The sequence below is a fragment of the Geotrypetes seraphini genome, chromosome 5 (genome assembly GCF_902459505.1).
Source record: "Geotrypetes seraphini chromosome 5, aGeoSer1.1, whole genome shotgun sequence".
In the NCBI taxonomy this organism is placed as follows: Eukaryota; Metazoa; Chordata; class Amphibia; order Gymnophiona; family Dermophiidae; genus Geotrypetes; species Geotrypetes seraphini.
The window spans coordinates 29,291,173-29,303,434 of record NC_047088.1 but is presented as its reverse complement, the minus strand read 5'-3'; the positions used below and the strand labels follow the sequence as shown (position 1 = coordinate 29,303,434).

At 46.1% G+C, this 12,262-nt stretch overlaps 1 protein-coding gene across 2 annotated transcripts in view; it reads left to right on the top strand.

Annotated features, from left to right (window-relative positions):
* The window catches only part of COMMD5 (COMM domain containing 5), a 32,098-nt gene that overhangs the window by 10,180 nt on the left and 9,656 nt on the right, over positions 1 to 12,262 (top strand). Inside the window, exons 4-5 of one of the 2 annotated variants that reach the window (XM_033946005.1) lie at positions 902 to 952; positions 4,503 to 4,598. In XM_033946005.1, coding sequence (XP_033801896.1) covers positions 902 to 952; positions 4,503 to 4,598 — 147 coding nt within the window. The remainder of the gene's footprint in view (positions 1 to 901; positions 953 to 4,502; positions 4,599 to 12,262) is intronic. The other variant, XM_033946006.1, reaches the window with a different exon arrangement.

Sequence of the window (12,262 nt, the reverse complement as noted above, 5' to 3'; positions counted from 1 at the left end):
AGGGGGGGGTTGAGAAAGAGGAGAGTTGTTTGATTGGGGGGGATGAGATAGGAGGATGCTGTCTGATAGAAGGGTGAGTGAGAAGGCTGCCATAACATGGAGGAGGGAAGAGAGAGGGAGAAACTGTGGATCCTGGGGGATGGGATGTGGTTGAGAGAGAGGCCAGTTGCTGGACTATGGGGGAGGGGAAACTGCTAGATTGTGCACACGGGGGGATACCCGACCCATTGATAAAGAGAAAAGGAGACATGTTGAACCAGGGGGAAAATGAGAGAGGGAGGGAAGATGGAGGAAGAGATGTTGGACCTGGAAGAAAAGGCAAGGGAATGATAGAGGGAAGAATGTTAGACCTTAGGGCAGAGAAAGGGGGTGGAAAGGAGAGAAGTCTTCTTTCCGACGTCAGACATTCTGGGCCAGCCAGGCAGCAATTGGCTGGCCCAGAACATCCTCTCTGACGTCAGAAAGAAGACTTTGTGTCGGCGATTAGCGGCAGCTGCAGCAGGGAGGTAGATAGCAGCGGACTGGGGGAAAGGAAGGAGGAAAGCTTTTTTTTTTTTTTTTTTTGCGTGCGGCAGGTAGGGACAGGAAGTGATCGCCTGTCCTGTTGTCCCCGAGCACAGCTTCAGGACGTTGTCCCTGAAAACGGGACATTTCGGCATCCCGAAGCTGTGTGTGGGGACAACGGGACAGGAGGTCTGAAAACGGGACTGTCCCGTTCAAAACGGGACATATGGTCACCTTATGCATGACAGATATTAAATAGAAATGATGTATCCTTTATAACTTTTTGATGTAAATACATTGTAAATGTTTCTGTTTGCATGTGACTCATTTGGTAAACTCATTGCTCTTCTGTTTTCAAACAGCTATCAAATCATTTTTTTATGCTTATGTTTTAAAGGATCCCAGAAGATTTTATCACTGATTTTGCCAGCCTTATATTCGGTAACAGGTCAGTGTACTATTACTCTGTAGTTGGATTGTATGCCAACTTGAGGCAAACATGCATGGCATATGAGCATTCAGATTTTGGACATTAAACCCCAGGGTGAGGCAGAGCTGTGATTGAGATCTGGCCAAGCTGCATAGGATTTTGAACTGCAACACACCAGTATACCTGGAAATTTCAAAATTTCCAGTTCAAATTGTACATTATTGCTGGGACCACCCATGATTAGCTTCTGAAGGGTCTTAGACTATCGTATTCATAATAAAAGACAACTCTACAAAATAACCAAGCCTCTCTTCAGCTCTAGTTTGTATTTCTATTAAGTTGCTGTATGCCATGAATCAGACTTGCCTCATATATTTTGATATGCCTTTTTCCTTCACACAGGACCTTTAACCCTACAGCCAAGGAAAGGACTGAAGTGGTCTCCAAGATAGCAGGAATAATATTTCTTGTGATCTTAGGGGGCAATTTTACATTACATTGATGTCTTCTATCCCGCCAATACCTTTCAGTTCTAGGCGGTTTACAACAAGAAATTAGCCTGGGCATTCCCAGTGAGATTACAAGGTTGATATCTATAGTATGTGTTGGGATCTGAGAATGGTCGTTAAGGATTTGGTTAGATCATTTGACAAATTTCTTGAATAGTATGGTTTTCAGTTCTTTCCTGACTGTTTTGTAGTTGGGCGTCGTGGTCAGCAGATTTGAGAGGTGATGGTCTATTTTTGCTGCTCTGGTGGCTAGTAGACCATCATATATTTTTTTGCTTTGCATGCCTTTGATTGGGGGGTGGGTAAAATGTGCTTGAGTTCTCTTTGGTCTGGATGTGTTTTTCCAGATTAGGCGGTTGTTCAGATAGCTTGGTCCATTTCCATTTAGGGCTTTGAATAGGGTGCAGTAGAATTTGTGTTGTATGCATGCTTGTACTGGGAGCCAGTGTGAGGCTTGGAAAGCTAAGGTAATGTGGTCGTATTTTTTCAGCCTTAGGGCTGTATTTTGGACTGTTTGTAATTGTTTTAGCATGTTGGCGGGGCATGACAGGTAAAGTATGTTATCCCAGGACAAGCAGGCAGCCTATTCTCAACCTGTGGGTGACATCATCCACGGAGCTCCGATGCGGACAGCTTCGCAAGCTGATTTGCTTGTAGAACTTAGAAAGTTTGCGACTGCTGCACCGCCCATGCAAGGGTGCGCGTCTCCTCAGTTCTTTGTTTTCCACAGAGCTGATAAGCTATGCTTCGACGCTCTGCGCTAGACTGAGTTATAAACTTCGTGCCTTCTCTCACTACGGCTCGTGTTTTCTTATTTTACAGGGTCGCTGTGTTTTCTTGCGTGTTTTCTTTTCATTTTTAAAAAAACCAAACCCCAAAAACTTTAATTTTATTTCTGTCATGGTGGGGCCTGCTTTGCAGCCTCCTCTGCCGGGTTTCGATTTTGCTGAAGCCATCTTCCCACCTATTTCCAGGCCGGTCACAGGCTTCAAAAAGTGTAGCCGTTGCCAGCACACGATCTCCCTCACTGACCCACATCTGTGGTTATTTCAGTATTTGGGACCTGACCATCGTCCAGAGTCATGTACTTGCTGTGCTACCTTTCAATCTTGAGCCCGCAAGTGTCGTCAAGTGCAGGTGGAAAAGCTCTTTGGCGGCATGGATTCCCTTGCCCCGGTCTTGACCTCGCATCCGGACAAGCTTACCGGGGTTCCGCATTCTGCCTCGGCCTTGTCCTTGATTAAACCTGCCTCGTTCGACGGGACCTCATCCTCGAGCAAATCTGCTAAGTCTTCACCTGACTAAACACTTGCCTCGCTGCCTTCCTCAGGTCAGGTGCCAACAGTGGTCATCAAGCTGCCTATAAAGCATATCTCCAAGTCGAAGAGTCGTTCTTCCTCGGAGGCTGTGGCTCCACCAACAGTCCCAGATCCTCCAGTCTCGGAGTCACGCTTGGAGGCTCTGATCCAGACCATTTTGGACCAGCAGTTGGGCAATATCCTTCCCAAACATACTGCTGCCTCAACTCTGCTTCCTGCAGTCCAGCCTGAGCAAGCAGTATCACAGAGTAGAGTTCTTGGCTTCGCCTCAAGCTGCAACTCCTCACTCTATACAAGGAGTCAAGTCCTTGGGAGTACCTCGAGAGGAATCTACACTCAATATGCAAGGAGTCAATTCTTTGCGAGTGTCTCGTCTGGAATATAAGCCATTCAGACAACAGCGCGGGCGCGCGGAAATCTTTCTTCCTGACTGCCGCGCTCTTCTGACCTCCGCGCCACTGGCTGGGAAATAAGAGGAGACAGCTAGCGAAGGAGGGATCACACTGGACCACCAGGTTATTTGTAGGCGTGCGGACGGCGGGGGGGTTGGGGTTTTAAAAGTGCGGCGGGCATACAGGGGGGGTGGGGTGTTTTACAAAGGCACAGCGGGCGGGGTGTTTTAAAAAGGTGATACTATATTATTTGGTGCATCTATGAGATTCAAAAGCCCAATTTCTGCAAATAATAATAAACTTTTATTAATTTTGACAAGGGTTGCCATTCAGCAGATTACTGGAAATTGGAAAGATTACACTAAACTTAATTATACTTTTTGGTGGAATTCAGTATGTCATATCTACAAAATGAAGAGGGTGCTTGCCATGCAACAAGGAAATTATCATAAGTTTAAAAAGATTTGGGGGCCATTGATTATTTATTCTAATGATCAGACATCTTAAATACCTTAGTATTAGATAAGATATAGGGGGGTGGGAGTGGGAAAGGCAATAATTAATAATTGTTTATTATTAATATATGGGTGGGTGGGAAGGGATTCTTTTATATTTATATATTTTAAGGAGTATAAGTAAGATTGTCAAGTGATTTGTAAAAATTTTTCTGATTTACTATTATACACTTGTTGTAATATTTGAAAATGAATAAAGATTTACAAAAAAAAAAGGTGCGGTGGTGGGAGGGGTGTTTTTAAACGGTACAGGGGTGTAATTTATTTTGTACCTTCGCTATTTAAGACGCACCGAGATATCCACCCACTTTTGGGTGGGAAAAAAGTGCGTCTTATGGAGCGAAAAATACGATATTTCAAGATTTTGCTTTGTAATGGGTTTTTTTATGTTTGTATTTTTGTAAACCGCCTAGCTGTAGGCAGTATATAAAATTTTAAAATAAATAAATGAAAATATGCATGTAAATTTACACCTGCTCTTGAGTGAGCATAAAGTCCACACTTCAGTCTGGGCATAGTTTGTGCAGGATTTGTGTGCAAAGACCTATGGGTCTGTATAAAAGCAGCAAAAAAATATAAACCTTACTGCCCTGTTAACCCAGACTCTTGTAGGAATTTTTGTAAAAGGAGAATTGAATCTAGTACAACACTGAATATGTGCATCTCTCCCAGCATGGTTATGAAATTCTGTTTTGTGAATATACTTTTTTTTCTTTTTAGCAGTAGTGTTCTGATATGTAAACATTCAGCTGCAAAACGTCTGTGAAGCTCTTTCCCCCTTCTACTTCTTCCTTATCAATATGAGTTTCTTATCTCCCAATGATGCTGGAAAGACGGACAGTTCTTGAGGCTGCAGTTCAAAAGCGAGGAATTCAACTGCCGGGCCTTGAAGACTTTCGGTGGAGAGTAGATGTGGCTATTTCTACAAGGTAAAATGTAAAGAAATTCCCAACATGTTACCCTACTGCTTTCCCTGCACAATTCTTTTTTTCTTGTCTGTTGATAGGATTGCATCAAGAGCCAGACTGCTGCCCTTTTTAACATATTACTTTTAGATTAAAAGAACCTCTCTCTGCCATTCCTGTCATTTTTGCCCTCATTTCTATGACCATCCTGGCTCTTTGGGGCTTTATAATCCTGGGCCCTTATTCTGACTGATGTAGACATGCATCAGCACAACTTCCCACTCCTGTCAACCCAGAGACTCAGTCCCAAGCTGCGAATCAACCATTTACTGCCTCAGTCACTAGGCTGGCTCTCAGTAGTTGTCTTGTATACAAGCATATTAGAGAGCACCACCTAAAGCACCATTAGTTGCTGCACAATGTTATCAAAAATTACCAAAGTCCACAGGGGAACAAGGAGAGCCTGTTGTCTACTGGTTCAGCAGAGTCTTGCATGCTAGTGTTGTACCTATGAGCAGGCCTAGGTAGGCAGAGAGCCACCCATTCAAGACCCTTTTCTCCCTCTCCTCAGCCCCCAGATCTGGTTTCTGCCTTTTCCCTAACCACAGCCCAGCAGCACCCCACCCCCCCATACCACAACATCACTGGTTGTAGCAGCAATTCATATCCGCTGCCTGCGCAGGTTTCCCTCTGCTGCATCCCCCAGAGAGGAAACAGGAAGTGATGTCAGCAAGGGCAAAATATAGCACAGAGAAGCCTCTGGATATGAATTGCTGCTGTCACAGTGGGCCCAAGTTAAATTGGTTGGGGGGTCAGATGAGGGGATTTGCTGGACTGGGGGGGGAGAGACAGAACAAAGATAGGGATGACATTTTGGAAGAGTCCATCCAGAATGGCAGGTCTAGCTATACTGTTGTTGTATGCGGAAAATAGCAACTTCAAAGTTCATGCTAGGTTTACAACCAAAATTGTTTTGATCTAAGAACACTTTCAAAAATTATTTTTAAATTCTCATTGCCTTCCCCTGAGGTATCTTCAGTTTGGGAACCCTTCTTGTTGGTTCGATGAAAGACCTAAATCAAAATTTTTATTGAACAAAACCTCTGAACTTCAAATGAAAAACTACTTATAGGTTTTCAAAACCACAACTTTCATACTCATTAGAGAGGAGAAATCTCAGTATGCCTTCTCTGATTCAGGTCAATAAATGACCATCAGTGCTTTTTGCAGGTCAAGCTTTCTTTCATCGATGACTCCTCACTGTGAACAAACATGTGCTCTGGTGTCTAAATCACTGAATTATAGGTGAAACAAACAAAAATAAATTTAACGGTACAGTTAAAACACCCTCACTTATCTTAGAATTGTATTGTAGCTCAGCCCAACAGGGACCCATTTAGCCAAACCTTTGGCTTCTTCAGGGGTCTTTTGTGTGTGAGCAGCTTACGATCATACATTAATTCATTTAAAAATGGCGACATAGAACTCAGGTCTATCTGAAGCCCAAATTATGCTGAAAAGTAGACTTCCTTTACAATGCCTTTAGGATCTAGTTTTACAATTGCTATCTTGGACATCCAAACTGCGCCTAACTTTAGGTACAGAATCAGGGCCTAACTTTAGGTTGCAGAATCGGGGCCTAAATATTTATTCGACTATGCTATTCAAAGAACAAAAAACAGGTGGAATATGATCTGGATGAAAGATCAGTTTATTAAAAACAGTAAAATAAAATCTAAAATCTTTGCAGAATGAAAACCGTAGAGGACAACAGGACCTGACACAGTCCGTGTTTCGGTGCAAAGTGCCGCCTTTAGGGGACCTTTAAAAGAATATATCATCATCACCACTATGACAACCCTAATGTTGTACATTGATCCCTGAGCTTTAGTGGCATGACTGAACTTGGTGTTAATGGATGTGCTGTTTCCTGGCATCACTTGGTAGTTACTATGATTGCTAGATATAGATGACTGGAACTCAAAGAATGAAAGCTCTTGTTAAATGGATTGATCCTGGATGCAGATCACAAGAAGGAAGTGTAGGGGTGTTTCCGTATTTGCACTTGAAGGTTAGGCCTCTCTGACATCATCAAGCCTGAACCATTGTCTGCAAGAAATCTTTCCAGCATGAAGAGAAAAAGAAGAACACATCTTTGTTGTTTCTGCCTGATGCATTCTGGGTATGTACCAGAATGGTATTCTACTCAAGGACATCCATCTGTGTCTTCATAATTAGACTGTGTGATTCTTGGAGGAGTTATACTCCTATCCTGTTCTTATCTGTCTAACGGTGCCTGTGTCTACCAGCCTGTATGAGACCTTACACAGAAAGGCTATTCATCTAAGTTCTGTTTCTGGATTGGTCTGAGGAAGTCATCTGATGTGATCCAAGTGAGAAGGTGCTAATGATAATTCTTTAGCACTCTCCAGACCAGTAGAGGTTAATCTTTACAAATGGGTATATATCCAATCATGACCAGCAGGTGGAGACTGAAAACAAAACTGTGGGACAGTATATAATATACTCCCTTCTCTATTTACCTCAGTCTTCTTTCAGTCTCCAGCAGGTGTTGAGTGATAAGTACCCATCTCCCTTGGTAGATCTGTTGGAATTTGTTTAGGGGGTTTCTAGTCCTTGTTTTTGGCCGGACGGAGCTTGGGCGGGCCCTGTTTGGGGGTCTGTCCGACCTCGGGGGTGTCAAACCCAGCGGGTCTCGAGCGGGGTCCCTCCCCCCACTTCCTCCACCTCCCCACATTTTTTTAGAGGAGCCTCAGCAGTAAGCCTTGCCCCCTAAATCAAGCAAGGCATATTGCTTCGAGAGCCTGTGGAGTCTGTTCTCTAAAAAAGAAAAAAATCCTGAGGTAGTGCCGGTCTGTTTACTGTTTTTTACTGTATTTTTTCATCTAACCGGCACTTTATTTCTAGCTAGGTCGCGTATGGAGCCATTGTGCCCTTCTCCGGGGGAGTGGATCACAATTTGGTCCAGCCGCGAGGCACTCGCGGCCGGCCTGAACTCGGTGATTTGGGCCGGTGAGGTGGTGGAGCTCCGTCGGCAGCGGCTGCAGGCGCCCAGAGCTCCCCGCCGATGGTGTCTCGCGAGTCGGCTGGGAGCAGTGGGGAAGCCCGGTCTTCCCCAACCGCCCACCGAGGGATTCCCCGAAGGATTCCCTCTCAGCTGATTTTTTGACAGCTGATGCCGACTTGCCTGTTTTAGCGGCTGGGACTGTTCAGGCTTCTCAGCCGCTACAGGCTATGGAGGGAGCATTTTTGGCGGGAAAGTCGCCATTTTCACAGTCTGGCCCCTCCATTTTGTCTACAACCTCAGGTGACCTTCCCCCTGTATTGGAAAAACAGGGGCAGGTTTCTGCTGGGTCCCCTGGGGGTTTTTTCCCCCTGATTTCTTTTTTTCTTTGTGCAGAGTCTATTTGCAGGCGGCTGGGGGTCCCGTATGCGCCCAGGGGGTTTCGGGGAGTGGGGTTTTCTTCAGCGCTCCCTGCGGCTTTGCCTCTCTCGTCTGTTGCTTCCCTCGTCCAAGCGTCCGCGGGTGTCTTGGGATGAGGATTTATGGTCTGAGGAGCGTGTCGGTCTGGATGAGGACCTGGACCCTTTTGCGGATTTCCAGGACCCTCTCGAGGGGACGGCCGCTGGCGGCGGGTTGTCGGGTTTCCCGTCTTCCGGCGAAGAGGCGTCCGTGGTGCGCCTTTTTCAGAGGGATGAGCTACCGGACCTGATTCAACAGGTTTCTTCGGTGTTGCGTTTTGAGGATGCGCCGCCGGAGACTCCGCGTGTGGGGGACCCTCTGCTTCGGGGGATCCGTACCGTTTCCCGCTCTTTTCCCATGCATCAGGATATTGTACTGGAACAGTGGAAAACGCCGGAGGCGCCGTTTCGTTTGGCGCGCGTCATGGCTCGTTTGTATCCCATCCCAGAGGGGGATCGGGCTACTTTAACGTCGCCAGTCGTAGACGCAGTGGTCTCGGCGATTTCTAAGCGGCATACCGTGCCTGTTGAGGATGGTTCTGCCTTGCGGGACTCTGAGAAGCGCAAGTTGGAGAACATTCTTAAGCAAAATTTTCAGGTCTCTGCCTTTGGGGTCCAGGCGGCTATTTGTGGGGGGCTGGTGGCTCGCGCCGTGTTTCGGTGGGCTGAGCGTGTCCTGGATCGGGAGTCTGATGACTGGTCTTTGGTGGATCAGGAGGTGGTGAAGATTGAGATGGCTTCCGCGTTCCTCTCGGATGCTCTTTATGACTTGGTGCGGATCTCGGCTAAGGCCTTTGGTGTGGCCGCGCGGCGTATTTTGTGGCTTCGCGCTTGGTCGACGGATGCTGCGTCCAAAGCTAAGCATGCTAAATTTCCCTTCCAGGGGTATTTTTTGTTTGGGGAGGAATTAGATAAGTTGCTTCAGACTCTGACGGACTCAAAGGTGCCCCGTCTGCCTGAGGACCGTGCCCGCCCGGCGTCTCGGGGTGGCACTGCCCGGGGGAGTTTGCGGGAGTTCCGCAAGTATCGCCCTGGGCGTGGGGCTGCTTCTTTCCTGGCTCCAGGGTTTTCCCGGGGTCGGTTTTTCCAGCGCATGCAGCCCTTTCGGGGGGGCCCGTCAGGGGGCAGGGAATCCCTCCGCCGGTTTCCCCGCTTCCCATCCTGCACAATGACTCCTTGCCGGCGCCCCCTTTGGTTCCGGTGGGGGCCCAGCTGCGCAAACTTTTTCCCAAGTGGGCCGAGATCACGTCCGATCAGTGGGTCCTGGAGGTGGTGCGGGACGGTTATGCCCTGGAGTCCGCCCACTCTCTGCCGGACCTTTTCCTAGCCTCTCCATGTCAAGCTCCTTGGAAGACGCAGGCTTTTCGCCAGACCCTTCAGCGCTTGCTAGATCTCGCAGTTGTTCCAGTGCCCCCTCCGGAGTGGGGCACCGGCAGGTACTCAATTTACTTTGTGGTGCCCAAGAAGGAGGGGACTTTTCGGCCCATCCTGGATTTGAAGGGGGTCAACAGGGCTTTCAAGATTCCCTCTTTTCGCATGGAAACTCTGCGGTCGGTCATTCTGGCGGTTCAGCCGGGGGAGTTTCTCACTTCTCTCGATCTGACAGAGGCCTACTTGCATGTTCCCATTCAGGCCTCTCATCAGCGCTTCCTTCGCTTTGCGATCTTGGGTCGGCACTATCAGTTCTGTGCGCTTCCCTTTGGTCTGGCCATGGCTCCCCGGACGTTCACCAAGGTGATGGTGGTCGTCGCGGCGGCCTTGCGGTCGGAGGCCATTCTGGTGCACCCCTACCTGGACGACTGGTTGATTCGGGCAAAGTCGTTGCAGGAGAGCTCCCGGGTTACGGCTCGAGTGGTGGAGTTTCTCCAGTCGCTGGGCTGGGTGGTCAACCTTTCCAAGAATCAGTTGGTCCCGGCTCAGCGTCTGGAGTACCTTGGGGTTCTGTTCGACACCTCCTTGGGGAAGGTCTTCTTCCAGAGGCCCGGGTAAGCAAATTGCAATCTCAGATTCGCCTTCTTTTGGCGTCCCTATGTCCTCGGGCGCGGGATTTCCTCCAGTGAATTATAGCCTTACCAGTGGCTGACGAACACATACCTGTAACAAAGGATTTCTTACATCTCCTGAAGCTATCAAGAAAGTTTTCCATTTCACCTAATTTTCGCCAGAGGCCTAATCAGAGGGTGAGTCTACGGAACTTACTATCTTATCAGCTGGGGTTAGATAAGTATATCCGATTGTAATATAGGACAAGGTTTGTGAAGCTACCTTGGTGATAACTGTAATCATTTGCTACCAATCAGGGATTATTATTATTATAAGGAATTGTTTAGTGTGTGTAACAATTAGTTTTACTTAGTTATCTAACAAGTGTATTGTGATAATTATGTACTGTGTTTCATTTATGTAATCAGATATTTTGTGAACAATATTTAGATATTGCAGCTGGCTTGTTTAGCCTGGGTCTTGTGTCGTATAAATAGACCAAAAAATTTGGACCTGGCAGTGTTTATGGTTTTCCCTAGACAAAACTAACAGACACGTAACTTGTTTATGTAACTGATTAGTATACCATAAATCTTGCTACAGAAGTGTAGATAAATCTAACTAAATGGAATTGACAAGTTCAGGAATTCCTTATACAGAAATATACAGCATGTAACTGAGGTCTTCAACAGTGCATCTAACTGGTCCTGAAGTGCTATGCATGTGAAAATTCACTTTGAATAAATCTACGTTATTGACAGTGAGATTCAGATAAGGTGCCATAAGCAGGGCTTTCACAGGGTTGATGGGGAAGTCACAAACATGCAGGATTCTTTTCTTCCAAGGATGTCTAATACTTCTACCCAGCGCTTATCATTCATCATTTATTTCAGTTTGCCATACTGCCTGGCTTGCAGAGATCATGTTGATTTACAAAACAAAGCAATTTTTAGAAACATAAAAAGTTTGCGCCAATAAAAAAAATAATATTATAAATACACAAGAAAATAAGTACAACCTTTCATATAGATATCTTTCAGTGGGTCCCTCACCCTAAAGTATCAATCAAACCAAAGTAAGCCTGAGTAAAGAAAAATTTTAACAAACTTATAAATTAGGAAAAAATTTAAAAAAACATTCAGCACGAATCCTGTTAGGGAGCTGCTTCCACAAGATTGGTGCCAGAAAAAAAACCACCCTCATGGGTAGACTCCTGTTTCTTTTCATCTTTTCCTTAGAAATTTTATATCATTCCCTCTTTGGGAAATTTCCTAACCTCTATTTGTCCTATTTCTCTGTTTTGATTAGATTGTAAGTTCTTACATGTTTAATGTACAGCGCTGTGTACATCTGGCAGTACTATAGAAATGATTACTAGTAGAAGATTAGTGAGGAATATTCCTAGCCTTATTATATAGCAGTGGACACAAATTAGCCCCAGGTCAGAGACCTGGAATTAGCTGCATATGCAAGATGGAGAAGCCCAGCATGTTGCACTGTGTATTTTTATACCCAAACTCCCTTGCCATTGAAGAGATCTTATTCATATCTAAACCAGTAGTCTACTGAGGTCTAGCTTTTAGTCTTTCAGTCACAGTGTTGCAGAGTCTCTCTTGAGACACAAGGCCCTGAGCAGGGCTGCTCGCAACTTATGGACCAGGTGAACACTAACTCGAGGCACCGGTGATAATGGGTGCAAAGTCCTGGTTCAGCATTTCTTCCTCTACCTGCAATCTCTCTCAAACTCCCCTCTTCCTACACTCTAGAACAGGGGTGGGCAACTTGGTCCTCGAAGGCCAAACCATAGTTGGGTTTTCAGGATTTTCCCAATAAATATGCACAAGATCTGTTTGTATTCAATGGAGGCTGTGCATGCAAATTGATATCTACAATGAATATGCATGAGATCCTGCAAGCTCAAAGGGACTTGGTGTGCCCTGAGGACTGGGTTGAAAAGCCCTACTCTAGAGAGTGCTAGGAGCAGCAGTGATCCACACACATTACTTGCACCTAGCTCGAAGCCTTCCCTGTGCCTCATCTCGCCTCTTTGATGCAACTTCTATTTCTAGCAGGGCAGTAGCAGCAGAGGGGAAGGCTTTCCACTGGACACAGGCAATGAGTATTCATGTGTCTAAAGTGTTAAAATACATTCAGGTGGGAGAGGGGGAAGTTGAGAGAGATACTGAATCATAAGAGGGAGGTGTGGAGGGAAAGATGCCACA